General features: G+C 46.4%; 1 protein-coding gene across 1 annotated transcript; it reads left to right on the top strand.

Annotated features, from left to right (window-relative positions):
* The first annotated feature begins 8,274 nt into the window (after positions 1 to 8,274).
* LOC133353535 (6-pyruvoyl tetrahydrobiopterin synthase-like) lies at positions 8,275 to 21,783 on the top strand. Its single transcript, XM_061569853.1, has 6 exons — positions 8,275 to 8,497; positions 14,964 to 15,043; positions 17,213 to 17,235; positions 18,502 to 18,558; positions 19,896 to 19,966; positions 20,621 to 21,783. Exons 1-6 carry the CDS (start codon positions 8,412 to 8,414, stop codon positions 20,742 to 20,744), a joined length of 441 nt encoding a protein of 146 aa, XP_061425837.1. The 5' UTR covers positions 8,275 to 8,411; the 3' UTR covers positions 20,745 to 21,783.
* Positions 21,784 to 22,417: the final 634 nt, after the last annotated feature.

Below are 22,417 nucleotides of genomic sequence, written 5' to 3'. Positions count from 1 at the left end.
TGGCGTGCGCGATGACCACCACCACCACGTGGCTTTTCTTTCGTGTTGTGCGCGGTGCTTTTAGCGCCACAGCGCGTGGATTTGCAGCGTTTATTTTCATTTGTTTGCTGGTGACTTTGTGTATTTCATATCGAAATCGTCTCCAGTGCTGTTGCTGCTGGCGGCAATAAAAGTTGTTTAAAAGTCAAAAGTCTCGATGCTCCACTAGTGCGCTCCACACACAAACCCTTCCATTCCACCCCCCACCTCTCTCTTTGCTCCACGTGAGCTCAAACTACTTTTGAATGCATAAGGGTGGATTTAACCTTTTTCAAAGAGCGCATTTAAAAAAAAAACTTAAGATATTTAACGTACGTACATTATTGAATTCTGTAATTGTATTATGCAATGCACATAGTACAATATTGTGCTCTAAGGGACCGTGTTAGCCAGCATCAAATTATGAAAAATAAGAATGGGTTTTTTACCCTTTCTGGCAATACAACAGTTGCGTGAAGACGTTCAAACACCAAATAGACATCTTTTGCAAGGAATAAAGTCTGCATCGATATTGTTCTCATTGAAATATACATTTTATAGTGCTTAAAATGAAACCTCTGCTGAATGGTAAACAAAGGCAGCCAAAGATGTGAAAATACAGTCCTGCAATTACTTGTTCACACCATTTCTGGCTGAAGGGCCTTCCACTATTGGAAAAGGTGGCAGTAACCACGCTTCTACACTATGGGGACCTCATTTGCCAGTAAAAATATGATAATTGGTTTTTTACCCTTCTATCTGGCAACAAAACTGACACCTTTTTGCAAGGAGTCACCCATATGAGACTAGGCTCGAAGGAAAGCTGTCTCGGGTGTGGACCAATCAACTTCAAGGACAGTGCACATTATCAGAGTTATGTTCTTTTGTTTGTATTATGACTGCAGGTATTGCGGTCTATGCAAACATGACTCCTTGCAAAAAGGTGTCAGTTTTGTTGCCAGATAGAAGGGTAAAAAACCAATTATCAGTAACCACGCTGTACAACCACCACCAGCAGCCACACGGGGCCTGGCAATCAGCCAACCGTGCTGAACCAAATTCGACTGCTGGCTGGACAGAGGGCAGAGTAAATTAAGAAGCATTCCCATTGTGTGAACTGCTGCTGCTGCACTGCTCCATCACCGTCTGGTACGCTGCTGCCAATGCCAAGGACAAGAGCAGACTGCAGCGTATCATCCGCACTGCTGAGAAGGTGATTGGCTGTAATCTACCAACCCTTGAGGACCTGCACACTTTGAGGACCCTGAAGCGAGCGAGGAAGATTGCGGACGATTCCTCGCACCCTGGATACTCTCTGTTCCAGCTACTCCCCTCCGGCAGAAGGCTGCGGTCCATCAAGACCAAAACCTCACGTCATAAAAACAGTTTTTTCCCATCTGCTGTTGGCCTCCTGAACAAGGCCAAGGGCTTAAAATGACTTTTACACTTAAAATGACTGTTACACTTACTATAACATTTTATCTACATAATTACACCTTTCCATACTTACAACGTGTACTCTTATTTGTATTTTTGTATTTTAAGATTGTTTAATACGGCTAATTAACATTTTACATTCGCATTTTATAAGGTCTACTTATTCATAATTTTAAAGATTTTAGCCCTTTGGTATTACTTATACTTTGTAACGTTAGTATAGTTAGAGTGTATACCTTTTATATAAGTTAAGATTCCTACTTGTTCAATGTATGCACCGTCCAGCCATAGTGAATTCCTTGTTTGTGCAAACTTACATGGCGATTAAAACCGTTTCTGATTCTGATTCTGAACCTGCGACCTCTGGCTAGGGCTGAACGATTTGGGGAAAATATCTGATTGCGATTTTTCTGACAGATATTGCGATTTGATTTGCGATAAAAAAAATTAGGTCAAGCTGCAGTTCAATATTCACTGTGTAATAGATTTTAAACATGTGATGGAACATTACCACATGATACCATCAAAATATGAACTGCTCTATGTATTCTAATGCAAGAATGAGAACTTAAAAGATATGAATTGCTTCCAACATGTATTTATTAAAAAAAAATTTAAATAGAACAATCAAACATAGAACAATTGTTAAGTTAAATAAATTAATAAAGTTATAATAATCATTAAAAATAAAACAATTCCAATACAAAAGTAATCGGATTTTTCAAATCGCAAAAATCGCAGCCTTTGCGATTTGCTAATCGCATTGTTTCAAATTGCGATTTCGATTTGAAATCGATTACTCGTTCAGCCCCTCCTCTGGCTTGCAAGTCCATTGTTGCTGACCTTTACACCCGTAGCAGCACCGACATCACAAATGCAGTGTTCGACTTTAATCGAAGTAGAATTAATGGATTAAGTAATTAATTAATTTCAGTTGTAACTCTGAATGAAGATAAATGCTGATTTAGACTTAACTATGATTAGCGGGTATAATCTTGTAACTCCGTATGCTGCTGCGCACCAATTCTCAGGAATGGATACTTAGAAGAGATAAGTAACGTTTTTTTACATTTAAGTGTTCATCCTTTGTTACATCTTCAACTACTTGCAGCCACTGCTGTCAGATGATGGGAAATTGCATGAAACGCGTAACAACCCAAATGGCCCCTGGCCACAAGAGGCATAATTGCTTTCTTAAAGTTTTGCAAGAGTTATTTTACAGCAGATTGCTCACATACCTCCTATAATCACCCAGGAAAGTGGTTAACGCTCGTGACGTCACTCCACGTCGACCAGCCCCCCTCATTAATATTCATGAGCAGGTAACGTCCTCCAAATGGACACCCCCCCCCACCCCTCCTCATTAATAATCATGACACTCAACATCGAACAGCCCCCCTCATTAATAATCATGAGCAGGTGACGTCCTTCAAATGGACACCCCCCTCCATTAATAATAATTATCGGGTGACGTCATTCCCTCCTCGGCGTCAACTCACAACCCTCACTACAAAGGCAGAACCCTCACGTCACGTGATCTCCGTAACGCTCTTGAGACATCAAAGTAAAAAGGACGTCACGATGAACAAGGGATTATAACCTTAAAATGTAATAGGTCTGTGTCACCGTGCCCTTATAAACTGCACACGCATTCATACAATGAATATATCACGCCGCGCTCTGCTTTTCGCTTGCAAGTTTCAGATTTACTGCAATACACCCGTCCTTGGACGGGCAAAAGGCTCGTATTGCAGAAAATGGAATTGCATCACAGTCCAGCATCAATTCTCTTAGAGCTGCTTTTTGTGTTTCGTGTCGGTCCTTCCTCCGCACCTCCGATTCGCACGGTTGGCTTCGTATGGATATGTTTTTTTTGCCAGACTCTCGTGACAATTTGGCATTCACATCCATGATCGTCCTTGAGAAAGGCCCATCAGTCAAAATGTCAACGCTTTTAACCAATACAATTCAGTATAATTTTGATTTAATTATTAGTGAATGTTTAAGTACGAGCTACATATGCTAAACAAAAATACAACAGTGTATTTGAGGAATGTGTTGAGTTTCGCTGTTAAAAGTTTACACGATTTGCGGAAATCTGAGTCTGGAAATCATGCATTCTGCAGCTTTGCCATGGACTAAGCCAACCATCGTTATTTATTGCCATGTAACATCCACAGGCATTATTGCATAACTCATAATGATAACAGTCTCACCAATCCCAACAAGCCTGCCCCAAGAGGCAATAAAGCATATGGTCTGTCTGTTAGCTTATCACACAAAGCCTCGAAATCTAATCGGGTCTTATGTCTGCCAAAAAGCACACATTGTCTGCTCTAAGTCTCCCCTGTAGCACTATGGTATCTTGCAATGCAACACTGAGGATTATAATACTAATTGCAATGCCCTTCTACCCAGGAAAGCCTCACTAAGCCTTACGACTCTTAGAAAAGAGCCCTTACATTATAATAGTTGACCAATGCCATTGTTGTAGGCATGTCCTGCTTATGGAAGGTGAACACTCGACACAGATCAGTTGATGTGTCATCGCCATCTGCTCGTAATTCAAGTCTTCAAGACCTGGTCTATTCCCAGGCACGCTCCCATCCAAATACTGCAATGATCTACCATGTTTGGCTTCTGAGCCCTGACAATCAACACGTTTAGCATCACTTAGTTTCAGGAATGAAAATCACGTTGGCAAATAAAATTAAAATTCTTGTAGAATGTAATCTATATATATATAATCGTTCATGTCTGTCTGTCTGTGTGTGTGTGTGTGTGGACTTTGGCCCATACGCACTTTCATTGGACGGCGGTTGCCCCTGGAAACGGCTAGCCACGCCTTCGCCGCTTTCATTGGACCTGGCAACGGCTAGCCACGCCTTCGCCAAGGGCTGCAGTTTCATTGGACGGCGGTTGCCCCTGCCAACGGCTAGCCACGCCTTCGCCACTTTCATAAGCTCCGTATTTAATTAAATAATAGCCATTACACAGTATTGTTGGAGCGCTAGGGGGGGGGGAAGGAACGCCACCCGTACCCTGCCTCTTCCAAGCCGACAATTTTAGGCGAGGCCGCAGGCTTTGCACGCTACTAGGCCTCGACACCCACAACGCCACTCTGAGGTAAATTCATCAAAGTTTTTCCTACTCTTCACTACACCCCCACCACAATGTGTGCTATTAATATTACTTTTAAACCCAACGCGCCAACAATCGATTACTTTAATGTTCACTGTACAAATACTCATTAAGCTGGGTGAGCGTACTGCCAGTCTATCATGTACACTGTAGCCTGCTTATTAAGCTCGGTGAGCGTACTGCCACTCTATCATGTACACTCTAGCCTGCTTATGAAGCTGAGTGCGTGTACTGGCAGTCTATAATGTGGACTCTTGCCTGGTTATTATAATCGATTCTTTATATGTTCTTTGTACAAACAGTCATTAAGCTGCTTGAGCGACCCCAGTTCGATTCCAACTCACGCCCACCACCGCTGACGATTATTTGAAACGGACCTGGCCCTCCCCTAGGTCCACTCAGCCTCAAAAGCGTAACTGCTGTCGTGTGTGAACATCGTCACTGGGGAGACAAAGGCGGCGGGACATCGTGGATCCAAGTCCCGGGCGAAGCCGGGTCATGTGTATGTGTGTTTGTGTTTATGTGTATGTCTGTGTGTCTCTATGTATGTGTGTATGTATGTGTATGTATGTGTTTGTGTGTATGTGTGTGTGTATGTATGTGGGTTTTTTTTTATGTCTTTATGTGTATGTCTGCGTGTCTCTATGTATGTGTGTATGTACGTGTGTGCATGTGTTTGTGTGTATGTATGTGTGTGTCTATGTATGTGTGTGTCTATGTATGTGTGTGTATGTGTGTGTATGTATGTGTGTTATATGTCTGTCTGTGTCTGCATGTATGTGTGTGTGTATTGTGTATGTGTTTGTGTGCATGTATGTGTGTGTTTGTGTGTATGTGTATGTCTGTGTGTATGTGTTTGTGTGTATGTGTGTGTATGTATGTGTGTGTATGTGTTTGTATGTGTTTGTGTGTTTACGCTCGCATTACACAAATGTGTTGCTGGTCTAAGGCGTTCCTCGCACAGCATTGCCGCTTTATTATTTCAGTCGTTTACTGCCTTACGCACCCTGAAAGTCGTGTGTGTCTGCAGCAAGCGCGTGTATGTGTACCTATGGACGCGCGCGCGTGTGTTGTGTAGGGGGAACGGTAGTGTAGTGCTTAGCGTGCTGTCTGTGTCTGTGTGTGTCTGTCTGTGTCTGTCTGTGTGTGTCTGCGTGTGTCTGTGTGTGTGTCTGTGTGTGTGCGTGTGTGGTGTGTGGGGAGCGGTAGTGTAGTGCTTAGCGTGCTGTCTGTGTGTCTGTGTGTGTGTCTGTCTGTGTCTGTCTGTGTGTGTCTGCGTGTGTCTGTGTGTGTGTCTGTGCGTGTGTGGTGTGTGAGGAGCGGTGGGTGTAGTGCTTAACGCTACGCTGCGCTAACAACCCGGCGAACCCAGTTCCATTCCCGCTCACGGCCACCACCGGTGACGATTATTTGAACCTCCCCTAGGTCCACTCAGCCTCAAACGAGTAACTGGTGTGGCGTATTAACATCAGCACTTGGGAGACAAAGGCGGCTGGGCGTGGTAGATCCAAGTCCCGGGCGAAGCCGGGTCATGTGTATGTGTTTATGTGTATGTCTGTGTGTCTGTATGCATGTGTGTATGTATGTGTGTGTATGTGTTTGTGTGTATGTCTGTGTGTGTATGTATGTCGGTTTTGCCGCCGTGGTGGATCCAAGTCCCGGGCGAAGCCGGGTCATGTGTATGTGTGTATGTGTTTATGTGTATGTCTGTGTGTCTGTATGCATGTGTGTATGTATGTGTGTGCATGTGTTTGTGTGTATGTATGTGTGTGTGTATGTATGTGGGTTTTTTTGTATGTGTTTATGTGTATGTCTGCGTGCCTGTATGTATGTGTGTATGTACGTCTGTGGATGTGTTTGTGTGTATGTATGTGTGTGTCTATGTATGTGTGTATATGTGTTTCTGTGTTTGTATGTGTGTGTATGTATGTGTGTTATGTGTCTGTCTGTGTGTCTGCATGTATGTGTGTGTGTATTGTGTTTGTGTGTGTTTGTGTGTTTACGCTCGCATTACACAAATGTATAATGCGGGTCTAAGGCGTTCCTTACACAGCATTGCCGCTTTATTATTTCAGTCGTTTACTGCCGTATGCACCCTGAAAGTCGTGTGTGTCTGCAGCAAGCGCGTGTATGTGTACCTATGGACGCGCGCGCGTGTGTTGTGTAGGGGGAACGGTAGTGTAGTGCTTAGCGTGCTGCCTGTGTCTGTGTGTGTGTGTCTGTGTGTGTGTGTGTGTCTGTGTGTGTGCGTGTGTGGTGTGTGGGGAGCGGTAGTGTAGTGGTTAGCGTGCTGTCTGTGTGTGTGTTTCTGTCTGTGTGTATCTGCGTGTGTCTGTGTGTGTGTCTGTGTGTGTGTCTGTGCGTGTGTGGTGTGTGAGGAGCGGTGGGTGTAGTGCTTAACGCTACGCTGCGCTACCAACCCGGCAAACCCAGTTCGATTCCCGCTCACGGCCACCACCGGTGACGATTATTTGAACCTCCCCTAGGTCGACTCTGCCTCAAACGAGTAACTTAACTACTGTAGCGTATTAACATCGCCACTGGGGAGACAAAGGCGGCCGGCCGTGGTAGATACAAGTCCCGGGCGAAGCCGGGTAGTACAGCTAGTCATCAATATAAACTGCCAGCAGAGAAGACCGATTGGGAAATCCCAGCGTCAGACGGCCCCGCCTTCTGGCCTGCAGCAGTGGGTGTGAGTTATCAAACGACAAAGATGTGTTGTGAAAACATGTTTAAAAAAACTTTTTTTTTAAACACGCTTTAATGAAATGTACGCTACTAGTAATGGAAGAACTCCACGACTCCAAGAATAACGTAAGGGACCATGGTCAATTACAGCCAACGTGAGTTAACTGTGGACAATTACCAGACCAAAGCCGAAATATAACATAAAAAAGATTGTTAAAAAATATTTGTATGATATAATATAGTATTGTCATCAGTATGACATAAGTATACCAAGTTTAAAGTCGATAACACATTGTGAAGTGGGTTAAAATTGAGTTACAAGATTTGAGGATACAACAACAACAGAGTGAGTTAATAGAAAGCGTGTAAAAAATAACAAAAAATAACTATATTTATTGCTCACATTGTCTTTGAGCCACCATCGACCTGAGCACGGGCAAAAGACTGCACGGCCAACTCTAGAGAGGGCTTCAGCAGTGACACCAGAGCAATGCCGCTCATCGGCACAGGACTGAGTACTATAGACCGTGTAGCCTGTAACAGACTGTAGGGGCAAGTGCTGTTAATGAGTAGCACTTGTGAAGGCCGGCACGGCACACACGGGGGTGGGTGGCCAAGGACCACGCCTGGCCGCCTTTGTCTCTCCCCAGTGACCATGTTTACACACCCCAACGGGAACAAATTTGAGGCCGAGTCGACCTAGGGGAGACTCAGGGACCGGTTGAGAAAAATCGTCGCTGATGTTTGTTTGGTGGTGCGTGAAGCGGGCAAGGAAACTCCTCGTGGTCGCCGCATTTTGTAGTAGCGCAGCGCGATTAGCCGCTACGCGACCGCCTCCCCTCCACGCACATCGACAACAACCCCAACCCACGCTCCACTCCACTCGCTGCTGCTACTGCAGCTGCTGCCTCTACCGGCGGTGGCCGAGCGAGCAACAGATTCGAGGGAGACTTTTGACCCCGAGCCGTCGACGCCGCTCTCGCAACTCGGAGGCGCATGCGCGTGCGGACACCACCGCAGCCACCACGAGTCGGAACCCACAGCACACGGCGTGGAAACCGCACGGACCTCACTCCTCCTCCTCCCTCCGTCCTCCTCGGAGGAGGAAGAGGAAACACTCCTCCGCCATGCAGGCAGCGGCGAGCGAACCGAGAGGAAGAATCGCGCGTGTGACCAGGATAGAGAGCTTTAGCGCCTCGCACAGGCTGCACAGGTGAGCAGCGGCGTGGACAACGGAACGAAGAGGGACCCGCTTTGCTTGCTTATTGTTGTGGCTGTGTTGGTGGGAGATGGCTGCGTCACACGTGGGTTCGCCTGTTGCGTGTGCGCTCACAGTAACCACGTGTCAGCACGCCTCCTGCTGCTGCTACTGCTGCTGTTGTACGCCTTTAGTGTCGTGTGGCCCAGGCAAGGACGGCGGCGATGTGAGCTGCGCGTTGCGTCGGGGGCATTAAGCGGGCCACGTGTGTGGCGACTGGCAGAGCGGGGAGGGCTTTAACCAACGCGCGTGCGTCGTGTGGACGGGGGCAGTGAGCGGGGTTGTGAATGTTGTGGATTTTAACACGTAGGAGTGTGGATGTTGGTCTCCAACACGCAAACCCGGGTGAGCCGTGCTCGTAACCAATTGGTACGTCCCTTCTTCTTATCTGTATAAAGGGACATTTGTGAATGTGTGTCTGTTCGAAATGTTCAGCGTACTTCCCGACATGCAGCAAACTTGAACTTGAAATTTGGCATGTGGGTACTTTCCAGACTACACAATGCAAAACGTATAAAAAAATAGACTTTTTTTATTTGGGGGGGGGGGTGCGCAATAATGGATATATTTTACACGGCAAGTGAGTGGTGACGTCACATTTGTCATATCACCCGCATGCGGCAGCGTCACGCAGTGTGCCTGCTGACGTCACACACTGTGCCTGCCGACGTCACACAGTGTGGCTGATGACGTCACACAGTGTGCCTGATGACGTCACACAGTGTGCCTGATGACGTCACACAGTGTGCCTGATGACGTCACACAGTGTGCCTGATGACGTCACCCCCCCCACCCTCCGCGTAGGCCGTGTATTAATCCAAGACAAGAATCCAAGTCTCGGGCGAAGCCGGCTAGTAAAGCTAGTTCTCTATCATACGATCCTTATGGCGGAACCCGCGGTGCCAAATAACACAAAATGTCCGAGGCAATTAAATGTGTGTACTCCACTCCACGACTGGGGTACCAATCAATCCGAAATCAGTGCCACTTCGCACTATCGAAACGCCAAACATCAGCATAACAAAATCCGTTATCGAAAACTTCAACTTTCAATCGTGCATCGTGTACAACTCGTCGAGAGGAGTCGATTGCCGCACCATCAACAGTCTAAAGATGACTGCATCACGGACATTATGCGAGAGCCGAGTACTATGGTACCCCGGCGTATCGCCATAAGGTTAATATGGGGGGGGGGGGGGGGGGTTAGATCGCGTAAATATATAAATGTGTCGTTAAACCCGCCACCACCCGACACAGCCAATTAGTAAGCTTTATCACGAAAACAGACCGTGCCCATTAACGTGACTAGTTCAGCACACACTTTTATATTTACTCGATCTAACCCCGCCCCCCCCCCCAAAACACCACCAAAGTTATTGATGATATTGATGATATTGGTGATATTGATGATATTGGTCGCAACGCCGACGTGGTACAACCGACGGGGTGTTGGCCGTGCCCGCGGTCATGCACTCGCAGCACGCTCTCTGCCGCTCACTGGCCGTGAAGGGTGATGGGAAATAAATAATAGGCGACGTTTTGGGCAAGCGGCCCTTCGTAGCAGAGACCCCCCCCCCCCCTCCTCTGCTATGAATAAAGGATATCGGCGATGATGAATGGCCGTTGCATGAAACGTCGCCTATTTCGCTGTGCACGCCTATCGTGTGTTGTTTTTTTGTATTGTAACTTTATGACCCGCCCCTGAAAAAACAAAGAGCTTCATAGCTCATCGGATTTCTCCAGGCTAAAGAAATATTGTGATTATGTGGCCTTCAAGGCAGTGTCATTGACGAACTTGTTGAGTTTGGTTTTCGTTATTAGTTTATTTTTGGGGTTGGATGGACGTGGGTTAAATGTCAGCCTTGAACTCTCTAACCCTTCACCACCTGACACGGCCAATCGAGTCACGCGGGCAATCGTGCCGCTTGTGATTTTGTGCCACTGCCAAATCGGCGTCACCAAAGGAGGCTCCTGCTCTAACAAGCCACGCGCACACGGGGGACCAGCCCAAGCTATCGGGGACAATCCATCACGTGACGTTTACCCGTTACAGCTTTTGTGACAGCCTCCCCCGCGAGAAGAGATTTGCAACCACGCAGGACGAGGGTGAAATCAACCTAAACTATATTTCCGAAGGTAAACACACACAAAAATCCCCGAGCGAATTGAACGGTGCAGTAAATGACACCCCACTGCTGCGTGGTGTCTTTCAGTTGATTCCCAGAGTTGGAGTTGTACATCTCTTCGCGGTGGAAGCTCTTTGTGAACTGAAAGCTTCACCGGCATTTCTGGAGGAACAGGACTGTGTCTTGACCCCACAGTGCGGCACGTGGAGTGTAGTTGCGGTCCTCGTGTGGCCACGGGGTAGATTTGTGCAGGCCACGTAATAGTCGGTGGGAAGCCCCTGTGCCCTTCTATTATGTGGTTCATGTCTGCATCAGTGGTCTCCATCCTTTTTGGACTCGTGCACCAGTCAACCCTCAACTTGTTTTCGCAGACAACCATGCACCAACATCATTAAACCCCACTCTAGATCGCCGTGTCTGCGGCTGCTCCGTGGTCAACTTCCCACAGCCTTACGGCCCACAGCTTGAGAATGACAGCTCAGGATTGAATCCAAGTTTGAGAGAGTTATGCAATATTCATTGTGCTGTGTTAATATCTCAAAACAGCAAACGCAAGTCATTATTAAAAGTACATAAACAGAGAAACATTGCCTTAAAATGGGTAAAGTATATACAGTAACAGGTGATGATTTCGACATGCCCCTAGTGGCCTAGCACATAGATTACACAAAGTAGCTTCACTTTGTAACCAATTGCAATGTCAATCAAAGCTAAAATATAGATGGCATAATAGTGACAACCCTGGACTAATGATCTGCTCAACATTGGATAAACATCGGTAGCCATGTGTTCTCTGACCAACTGCCAGTGTCGTGCCAACTTCAAGCAAATTATACGATTTATATTGGCCCAAAATACAACCACAATGCATCCAACAATGGCCCGGTTATGCCGGTTGGGTAAGGAGTCATAGAGACGGGAGCACACACTGATATTTCGAGAGAGACGTAGATTTCAACCTGGCCAGAAAGACAAATAGGGCCAACGAAAACCCATTCCCACCAACCCCCGTAAAGCTCCTTACGAATATAAAACTGCGGCCTCATACAGCCCCACGAATTCACGTTCACCACTGGCCACGTTGACTCCACGTTCCGATTCGGATGTTTTTTATTTCAACTGAAGCAACATTGAAATTCAGCAGCGGCGCCGCAATACAATTATGATCACGCTGTACGTAATCTCCTTTGTCGACCTCACTTGCATCTCCCCCGCCCGTTCAATTCCTCCCCACTTCCCTAAGTAATCCCACTGCCCCCCCCACTCCTCGCCTCATTTTGCCCCCCCCACCCTACTCTAATTAATCCCTCCCCTCAACCCCCCTGATTCCACCCCTTAATATGCCTGCCCTCGATCTCCCTTCTGCCACTCTCCTTATTCAACCCTCTCCGCCTCTGCCATCGCTCCGTGATAGCTCACAATTAAGACTTTTTTTTCTTAAATGTAAACAGATTAACCTCTTCCGTACGCAGTGCCGCAGTAGATTGCCAAACCCTGTAAAGGCGTGGGGTGACCTTGGTAAAGCAGTGGATAGACCTTCGCTAATCGTGATGTTCATTTCAAAATGTCACATTTTACGTACGGTATTGCCGTGGGGTTTTGGTGAGCAGACTGGACTTGCAATCCAGAGGTCTCTGGTTTAAATGCCCGGTGCTTGATGCATTGGTAGACACCGCAGTTGATCGGCAGGTCACGTGTGGCGAGTAAAAGTGTGGGTACCTCGTCCACGACATCTAGCCAGCTTGGAATATGTTCACATACCCTATAGAGGGGCTCTCTAGAGCTCTCCCTAGCGGAGGCCCTTCAGGCGACAGTGGCGTGAGCAAGCAGTTACAGGGCGATGTCTGTACATCGCCTTTTTATGACACGACTTTGGCTTGCAATGCGCCGCACAATATTCGCTCGTTCTCGAAGAGACGGAACGACTCGGAGGCGCAAGGAACCCGCTAGGAGCCGGCTACCAACGGCTATCCAAGCTCTGCAGTCCTCAACATATTAAGGCATTATCAGCCTATTCAAGCGTATTCATACAGAAGGAAAAATGGAGACGAGTCCACGTTTTTTCTGTATGGCTTCTTGTCAATCCAGTGTATGATGGCACCTCGATGCCAACAGAGCTCAGCAACGTGTGGCATCCACCAAACAGGCCACGTGCATAGCCACCACCGCCCCGTTGGTGAGGTATAATGCGGTGTGCGATTTCCATTAGACAGAGGTGTTCCATTCTGTATATGGATTACTTTGATTTTGTTTATGGAAAAAGTAATGCAGCTTACTTGATGGAACGGTAGACAGGAAAAGTACGGTAACGAAAGTTGGACTGAAGTGGAAAAAAAAGTCTGATTACCATATGTGGTCATCTTCATTCTACAAGTCAGGCTGCATTGAGAAAAATCACCGTGGTGTCCACTTATGTCATTACGTTCCCTCCATCACGTGAAATATCACCTCCGGGGGGGGGGGGGGGGCTTGTTAGCTCATTTCAGAGTTGGCTTGCCTCGTTTTGAGAATGGAGAGGACAGAAGGAGCACTCTGAATTTAGTAAACTGCTGCCACTGCTTTATGCTTTCACAGTTGTGCTGTACAGCTTTGTCCGGTGTGCGTTTTCGGGGTTTGTATGAACTGTTGTTCAACACGACGCCAGACATTTCGGCTCTCAGCAGTTGTCTTGCTGACTAGGAATCACAATCTTTATTTATCCTGGATAAATCCTAAGATGCCCAGCAGGGTCGGGTCAGAAAGTTAAAAAAAAAGTTCTGCTACACGTGTGTGAGTTGAACGGAACCTGATTGATTAGCAGGGCGAGTGTTCCGACGTCAGCACGCACGGCCCCGATTGGCCTTGGCAGTCCCCCCACCACCCCCCAGCAGCCAAGTGGCTGTGACACGGTCACGTCAATTAGTTGGAAATTTCCACCGATCAGTGGAATTCTGCAAAAGCCCCGTATTCTGCAAAGGGCAGAAATAACACAGCCTCTTGAACTGCCTGCGTGCTGCATCTCGCTAGAGGATGAATGGCAAAGGCTTTTTCGCCAAGTTTCTGGACGAAAACTACCGTTAACAAATAAGGCCCATGAGGACAGGAAATGGAAGTCCATGGATAAATAAGCCAATTAATGCTGATGAACCTGTCCAAATTGAATGATTTACTATAAATTGTGAGACTGTGGGAATGGAAATGGATGTTTAGGCTTAGCTATGAGTAGGTAAGAGATAAAGGCACAGCCCTGCAATTTGCTTGCTCATGCCACTGTTGGTGGAAGGGCCTCCACTAGAGGAGTTATTTTGGCTACTATTCTACTATTCTACGCTGGCCAGACATCTGGCAAGAGGTGAGAGAACCCACACTTTTCCACACCACAGCCTGATGTACCCACTTAGACTGCTCCGCAGACAGGACATCAGAACATCATGAAAAAGGTTACAAACGAGATGGTGCTATTCAGTCCATCCAGCTCATTAGTGGCAGTAAATCACAGGAAGCTGGCAGGCAGCCAAAAATTACCAAGCTTTGTGCTCTGCCTATTAGAGGGGTGTGGGAAGGGGGATAGTTTCTATTTATAATCCTAATTGAGCAATTTGACGGTATTTTTCCAATTTTGCCAAATTTGGACCATCACGTCGGCATACAATGGCCTACTCTTAGGAAAGAAAAACAAGGTGGGTATCTTTAACGTCCACTGTGAAGCAGACTGGGCAAATATATATTTATGGTTGTTACATGCAACGCAGTATTAATCAGGACGGCCGCTGGATTCGAACCGCCAACGCAGCTCTCCGCCGGGCAGCGTCCACCATCGCCGCTTTTCACGCGTGACAGAGGCCGGGGCATTGATGAAATTTGCCAATGGTTTCAACTGCCACTCCGGGAGATCAAAACGGTTGAGCTCTGGATTGAAAGCCGTGCGCGAAAACTCTGGCTGTCGCCTGATGACGCTAGTTGTATCTACTGGCGAAACATCGCACTCGAATTGTAAATGTTGTGGGTTAACTCTCCAACACACCGGTGTGCTGTACTAGTAACAAATTGGCACGTTTTGTTTACGTGACAAACCTTACTAATTGGCTGTGTCGGGTGGTGGCGGGTTTATCGACGCATTCATACTTATGCAATCTAACCCAAAAACCTCTGATGGACAAGCCATGCGTGTCAAACGTTGCACCGGCTACGCTACGAATTGCGTGCTTTAGTTTGTATGCCCTTGCTGAGCGACAGCTGTCATATATATCCACAGAGAACGTGTTTTTGTTTTTTTACACTGCAAACCTCTGCTTGTCTGTTCAATCTCACTGCAGCCCACTGCTCTCGGATGAGGAAAACCTCAAAATATTCGGAAAGTGCAACAACCAAAACGGCCATGGCCACAACTATAAAGGTACAGTTGGAGGTTTGGGTTAATTTGCAATGCACATATTTGCCGAGATATTGCTGGGAATTACACTAAATTACACGATAAAGTCTGCAACATCGTGGCAGAGTAATTTTTTTCTTGTTTATGACCCACTTAATATAATTTTTTATAAGAACCTAACAAAATAGCAATTATACTGGATAGAATCTGTTATTAATCACATCAATATTTAGCGCTCGTGGTCTAGGTCTGGCTTGACGGTGTCTTATCAGTCAAAATGTTAACACGTAAATTATACGTATATTTAATATCATAATTACATCTTCTTGGTTCTTTCGGTAAAGTCACGTAGAAGGGAAATAATAAAATAATAAAAATAAAACAAAATAATTCTCACGACGTTTCGGCCACAACGCAAGCAGCCGTCTTCAGACGCTGTCTTTCCGACAGACCTGTTCTTCACCTGAAGACGGCTGCTTGCGTTGTGGCCGAAACGTCGTGAGAATTAATTTATTATGTTTTATTTTTACTATTATTATTATTTCCCTTCTACGTGACTTTACCGAAAGAACCAAGAAGATGAATCCCTGCAGTCACGAAAGCTTTAAATCGAAAATCATGATTACAATTAAATCAATTATCCAAGGGCAGATGATCCAGTTTGCTAATTAACCGTGCTTGCAATTAAAAAGTTTCTACGCGCTCCGGTTTGATTATAGCTGCTCCCCACTCGTCGCTGGCCCATCGCTCGGTGTACCGCATCAACCGATTTCTCGAAAAAGCAATCGAAACAAATAACACATTCTTAACAGATGACACATCCATGCAACACATCTCAGTTTCCTTACATATTCACGTTTTCATCTGGTTCAAGCCTCCCCCCCCCCCCCCCCGTTATCCCAGATGATTGAGATTTGACTATTATCGTGGTTATTATATATGCAAAGCCATTTTGGTTTATGCAGATTCTAATTGGTGTGGTGGGGGGGGGGGGGCTTTAAAACCCGAGACCTTTACATCATGAGCTGGAGCCGCCGGCATTATTTACTACCATTAAAACTTCCACGAGCATGTTCACATAACTCACAGTGATACTCCATTGTACAGGTTCCAAAAAACCATGCCACGAAAAGGCATTGAAATTTGCAACCTGTCTGATGGCATATCACACTAGGCTTACACACGAGATGTAAAGCTGATAATAGATTTTTCCCCTTTTTTGGCAACAAAACAGGTGTTAAGATGTTTAAACACCGAACTGAAACCTTTTACAAGGAATCATGTCAGTTTCAAGGACAATGCATATATTATCAGAGTATGTTTTTTTTGCATTCTGACCACAAGCATTGTGGTTAATGCAGACATAGTTCCTTGTTAAAGGTTTCAGTTTGGTGTTGTAACATCTTAACACCTGTTTTGTTGGCAGAAAAAAGTGGAAAACCTGTTATCATATTTTGGTACTGGCAAAGGAGGTCCCATGATGTAGATGTAAATCTGCTTTTGTTTTTTCACCCAGCGCAAAGCACAAATTGTCAACTTGTGTGGCCTAATTCTCTGCTGTTGTAGAATCACACGCAAAAAAACTACAATTAGCCAAGGCCCTTTTAATATTTGTTTCATCTGTGACTTTCCACGATTTTTTCCTGCAAAAACGTGGGAGTGAATTTGCGGTATAACCCCGTGTTACAATACGGTTCCCCATGTTCACCCCCCACACTGCTGTGGATAAGAGCAGCTTGATTGTTTTTCCAACGCAATGAAAATTAGAATATTGCACTGTGAATTTGGAACTTCTTTCGCACCATACGTAGCCAACCGTGCTAATTGGATGTGCATGGGAAGGACAACAAACTTAACACAAAAATCAGTTCTAAAGAAATTGGTTTTACATTTAGATTTTAAAGTACAGAACTCTAGTGAATTCTTAATATCAGAACGAAGACCACATTTATGCAGAGTAACGTTTTTTTGCCAGAGTGATAGACCAAAAATGTAACAAGTAGTTAAAATACTGTATAAATCCCTCTGCTCAAAATTATTTTTCAGTTAATTAGCATTAAATTTCGATTTAAAGCTTTCGTGACTGCAGGGATTCATATTATTGTTTTTTTCTGGTAAAGTCACGTAGAAGGGAAATAATAAAATAATAATAAATGTTTTTTTTATTTTAATGACCATTGTTTGTTTTTTCAGTTGAAGTCACTGTGCGTGGAAAGGTAAGTGATAACAATACAATAATTTACAGACCTCTTGTCAAATTTCTGCTGGATTGATGCCACGTTGTGAGAGGGATTATTTGTGTGTTTGACCATACTTCACCAAGCTAGTCAATATGGTTTGGTGATGTGGGATGCCCAGGACGGTTCAGATTGTCACTCGCCACTGATGTCAGCCGTGACCAGGAATTGATATCAGAATGCTGTGTTCACAGAACAGTGCGCTAACCACAATGCCACTGCTCTATCCATCACATTCATAGCCGGGCTGCTTTACAGCTCCATGAGCTGTGTGCTTAGCGAACCGCACAGTGGTTGGTGGGCACCTGGGTACTAGTCGGGTATCTTTACCAAGCCGCAGCGACCTGCGTGGTGAAATATGGTCCCGTATCTTTCTCCCAATGACAGTGCAGCCTGCAGCTGATCGAACCATAAGCGTGACGCGTGGTAGATGTACAAGTAAGCGATACATTGCGGGATACCTTGATTTGACAATTGTTACATACAATGCATGGACTCCATCTGATAATTAAATCTGGCGAAAGCAAGATTTGTGGCTATCGCCTGATGAAGCTAGTTTTTAATCACTGGCGAAAGGTCGTATTCGAATTGTAAATGTTGTGGGTTTACTCTCCAACAAACCGGTGTGCTGTGCTTGTAACGAATTGGCACATTTTTTTACGTGACAACCCTTACTAATTTGCTGCGTCGAGTGGTGGCGGGTTTAATGACACATTTATGCACTTTAACCCGAAAACCTGTCATGGATTATATTGGTCGTGAAAGCGAACGTGTTAAATTAAATCCTTGCTGAACTGCTGGCTTCTGTAGTCTGCATCTCCCTTTTCCAGTCTGAGGCCCCTGGTCATGTTTAAGTCCAGGCTCAGGTCTTCCCCGTCGAACTCGGAGAAGTAATTGAAAGAAATACATTTGTAAATAATCGTCATCAATGATGGTGAGGGGGAAAGGGGAGAACTCCAGACTCGTGAAGTACGGCAGCCCTCTGACCTCACGGAGGGAGAGTCTCTGGTCGTGATAGAGGAGGATAATGATGATTTTAAGTCTCTGTGTGAATCAAACATAGATTTTTCGGGTTCAAGAGTTGGATTGGATAGAGTTCCCAGCTCGCATTAAGGCCTGTCAGAACACGTGGCAATGTACAACACTGTGAATGATTTAAGAGCAACCACATGTATATTTTTTTTATTATCATTGACATACATTATTGGCAAGTGCATTCTCATGTTCAGTTTCTCCTTTGTTTAGATTGACCATGCCACCGGAATGGTCATGAACATTGTTGACTTAAAAGAGGCTATGCAAGTGAGTATACTGTAGTCCGGTAATATTTTACACTTTTCTTTTAAATCATCAGCAGTCATTATTCTTTCCACTGCTGGATATGAAGGCCTCTCTACGCCGTCGCCATCCCTCACAGTTGCTCGTGGTGTCGTAGTTACCACGCTGGATTTCCCATCCAGAGGTCGTTGCTTAGAGCATGTCTATTAAACCCCCCTGCACACTCTGCCCCTTGTGGTGGGGTAAAATATGAGTACTCTCACTTCTTCCGAGTCGTCTTGCCAGCGTGGAAGAGTAGGCCAAAAATACCTTCTAGGGGTGCTCTCTCGAACCCTCTATCGTTGGTGCCCCTTCTGCCAGCATTGGTGTGAGCGGGCAGTTGCAGGGCTACCCCTTTTACCTATGTAGTGACATATATAGAGTCACTCTAGTGAAGAGTGGACTGTATGTGTAAAGCCTCTCTCTAACGCCAGAGTGAGTACGGCATGGAAGGGCTCCCTAGGGTGCATAGTCCTGGTGACAGTGAGAGAGAAATCGGCTGAGGACATGACAGTCTGGGTGAACCCGAGAGGGCATGTGAGCGGACGAGGTGGCAAGGGGGGCCCAAAAGGAGGTGAGAGGGACACGTGATGTAGGGCCCAGAGTCTTGGGGAAGGATCTGGAAAGGGGCGTGACCAAGGGTGAAGCCCGGCCACCCCGCGGCTGATAAAGGGTGAGTCCCAAGGCCCCGATCGGGGCTGTCCAGAGGTCGCAAACGGGTTTTAATTCCTTACCCGTACCCGGCCGCACCAGGGTCGCAAACGGGTATCCGTACCCGTACCCGGCCGTACCCGTACCCCTACCCGTACCCGGTTGGGTACGGGTAGGGGTACGGGTATCGGGTACCTGATTGCGACCTCTGGGATGAAGCCATGTTGCAGGCGCGGGTGGGTTGATTCTAGGAACTTGAATTGTGAGAAGAGACAAGACGTTGGGAAATGAGTGACAAACAGTTGCTCACCAGTGACTCACGGTCTACCCGTACCCGGCCGCACCAGGGTCGCAAACGGGTACCCGTACCCGGCCGGGTACGGGTAGCCAGGTATCGGGTAGGGTACGGGTATCGGGTACCCGGTTGCGACCTCTGGGGCTGTCTCTGGGAATGGAACCCGCCGGGCTACGTCTTTGATCTTCGGTCTTCACGCACGGCAACGTGGACCAGCCAGTGTGTTACCTGACCTGGTCCGAGAATATAGTTACCCTGCTGTGTTCAGAATTAACGCGTTGCCTCCAAGTTCGAGTGTGCGCCTCTGTGGAACCCACTACACCTATATAATGGTTTCAGTGTACTAACCCCTGCAATGTTTTTGGCTTGTCTGCAGGAAGCTATAATGAACCCAATGGACCACAAAAATCTGGACAAGGATGTGCCTTATTTTAAAGATGTTCCAAGGTAATGCAATATTCACATTAGCCTTGTAACAGTGTAAGTGCATGCACACGGTATAATATTTTTGCGAGATGGCACAAGTGCTGTTTGTACATTAGCTCTTAAGTAACCATGGATATCAGAAACTGATTAAAGGCCATTTAATGCATGCATGCGTCTACATAAAAGGAATGGATGAAATGAATGTGTTATGTTTCATGCATTCAAATATGGAATACATTATCTTGGTGGCTCTTATTTTAAAACTAGGTGTTTAATAAAACATGGGGTGTTTTTTTTCTTAGTCCTGTAGCTGAGAGATGTGTGCCCTCTGCAGTGCAGTACTTCCCATGTATTGTGACTCGGGTTGCTTCCTCTTGAGGTACAAAAAGCCGGGACATGTCATGCGAAGACGATAGAATATTCCAGTATCAGAAGACGGGAGAGGGACATGTCAACATGTCATCCTGAGTGGTGCATTATTAGGCAACTGACAAAAATGTACATTTTATTGTGCCAGGAAGACGTGTGTGTGTGTATATATATATCTCTCAACACGGCTTCCTCAAAAAGGGGACAATCTTGGAAAAACCAGGACAGGTGGCAACCCTAACTTGTGACACTGCGGTAGTGCCCAGTGGCAGTTTGAACATTTCTCTTCGTGTTTTAAATTGACAGCACGACTGAAAACGTGGCGGTGTTTGTCTGGGAGAACCTGCGGAAGCTTCTGCCGGAGGGCTCCCTCTTTGAGGTGAAAATCCACGAGACCGACAAGAATGTGGTGGTCTATCGCGGCGAATGAGCCGTGTCGTGCCGCAGCCTCGAAGCAACTCTGCAGACGCCGTGACTCCCCCCTGGCCCCCACACTGAGCACACGCACACACACACGCAGCGCACACACGGAGTGTCCTGGCGGGGGATTGCCTGACACGACGGGTTTTCATCCGAGGTTTCCTGGTGCCAGGAGATTGGCCAACCCTCACAGGACAGGTCACATTGCTGTTCACAAGGCCAGCCACAATGAGTCATTCACGACATCAGGAGGGGCTGGAGTGGAATATTAAGTGAGAAGAGCAGACCATGAGGTCAGGGGATCACGGCGCCATGACCCCCCTGACCCCCATACCGAATAAACGCTCGCAGGGTGTATATTCGCCAGCCGGGCGTAATTCCGTATTAACAAGGGTAATAAATAAATGGGCTGTAATCACAGGTAGGCGCACAATTGGCCACGCGGTACAACGAGACCCCGGGTTTTGTAAGTGAGGGTGAAGATTAAATAAAAGCGTGTAAAAAGGGAGCCCGAGGCGATTCCTGAGGCACGGGCGCACGTTAAGAGATAATCGTCCGCAGGTGCGAGCGCGTCCGTGTACCCCGCCTGCGTTAGCGGTAGCTGTGGTGTGCACGGGTGTGTGGTTCAACTCCGTGTGGCTACGAGCCAGCCGCACGAGTATGTCCCGCAGGGCGCCAGCGCGGGGGGCCCGATCACTCGGTCGGCGGGGGCCCGGCTGGAGGGAGCAGAACGGGCGGAAGTCGCGCCCCACCTGCCTAGCGAGGGCGGTGGGGTGGACCTCAGGCCCCACAGCTGCAGCCTGCAATGTCCGAAGCAAAAAAAATGCGCGTGAGCCTCGTTCTTCGCACGATTGTCATTCGCCGAATGATTTTATCGCATGACTTTTAGACGGAGCACTAGGTACGTACAGTCCTGTGATATATTGAAAATGTTGTAATGTGTTTAATTATTTTTTTACACACTTTTATTTAACTAGCTCTGTTTATATTTTTTCAAATCTTTGACGCTTAATGTCTTCGGGTCTACGAAGTCTAAGCGAGCTGACATTTTTATATTCTTGGTTCTTTCGGTAAAGTCACGTAGAAGGGAAATTCAAAATAATAAAAATATTTTTTTAATTTCCCTTCTACGTGACTTTACCAAAAGAACCAAGAAAATGAATCCCTGCAGTCACGAAAGCTTTAAATCGAGAGCTGACATTTTGTACACAGACTTGCTGTCTCACGTGGCAATTCAAGGTTTCATTTTTGTTATTATTTTATTATTAAGGACACAGACCTCTGTGTTATACTTAACACGTATTAGAACACTGATTTGGGGCCTGAAGCCAAATGCTGCGTCAAATCGCCGGCACGATCACCTGCAAACCTTTAGCGTTATGGCTAGAAAGGGCCATTCGGGCAAATTGGAAAGACCACGAAAGCCCCCTTTGTGGAAGCAGTGGCACTGCACCCTTCTTGCCCTTGCGCGAACAGAACATTTAAGCCACAAGCAGCTTAGAGGCAGGGAGCGGGAGCTCGAAAACAGGCGTATGAGAGTTCATGCAAGGGCAATTGTGCATAAAACGTCTTGTTTTTTTTCACCCTCAAATGCTCCTTAATAATAACAATATAGGCCAAAGTGAATGGCTTGAAACCAAAGACTCGGCTCAACATTCAGCAAGCTCAGCTCCACTCGGCAAG

Source organism: Lethenteron reissneri, chromosome 44 (assembly GCF_015708825.2).
Source record: "Lethenteron reissneri isolate LAM-NWPU_2019-01 chromosome 44, ASM1570882v1, whole genome shotgun sequence".
NCBI classification, from domain to species: domain Eukaryota; kingdom Metazoa; phylum Chordata; class Hyperoartia; order Petromyzontiformes; family Petromyzontidae; genus Lethenteron; species Lethenteron reissneri.
The sequence above is the reverse complement of the archived record's forward strand: the minus strand, read 5'-3'. Positions and strand labels throughout refer to the sequence as shown.

What these genes read in the sequence shown, in the direction of transcription:
- LOC133353535 (XM_061569853.1), top strand. Translation starts at nt 8,412, where the DNA reads ATGCAGGCAGCGGCGAGCGAACCGAGAGGAAGAATCGCGCGTGTGACC. An exon ending in GCCTCGCACAGGCTGCACAG is followed by an intron (nt 8,498 to 14,963) that starts GTGAGCAGCGGC and finishes ATCTCACTGCAG; the next exon opens with CCCACTGCTCTCGGATGAGG. An exon ending in AAGTCACTGTGCGTGGAAAG is followed by an intron (nt 17,236 to 18,501) that starts GTAAGTGATAAC and finishes TCCTTTGTTTAG; the next exon opens with ATTGACCATGCCACCGGAAT.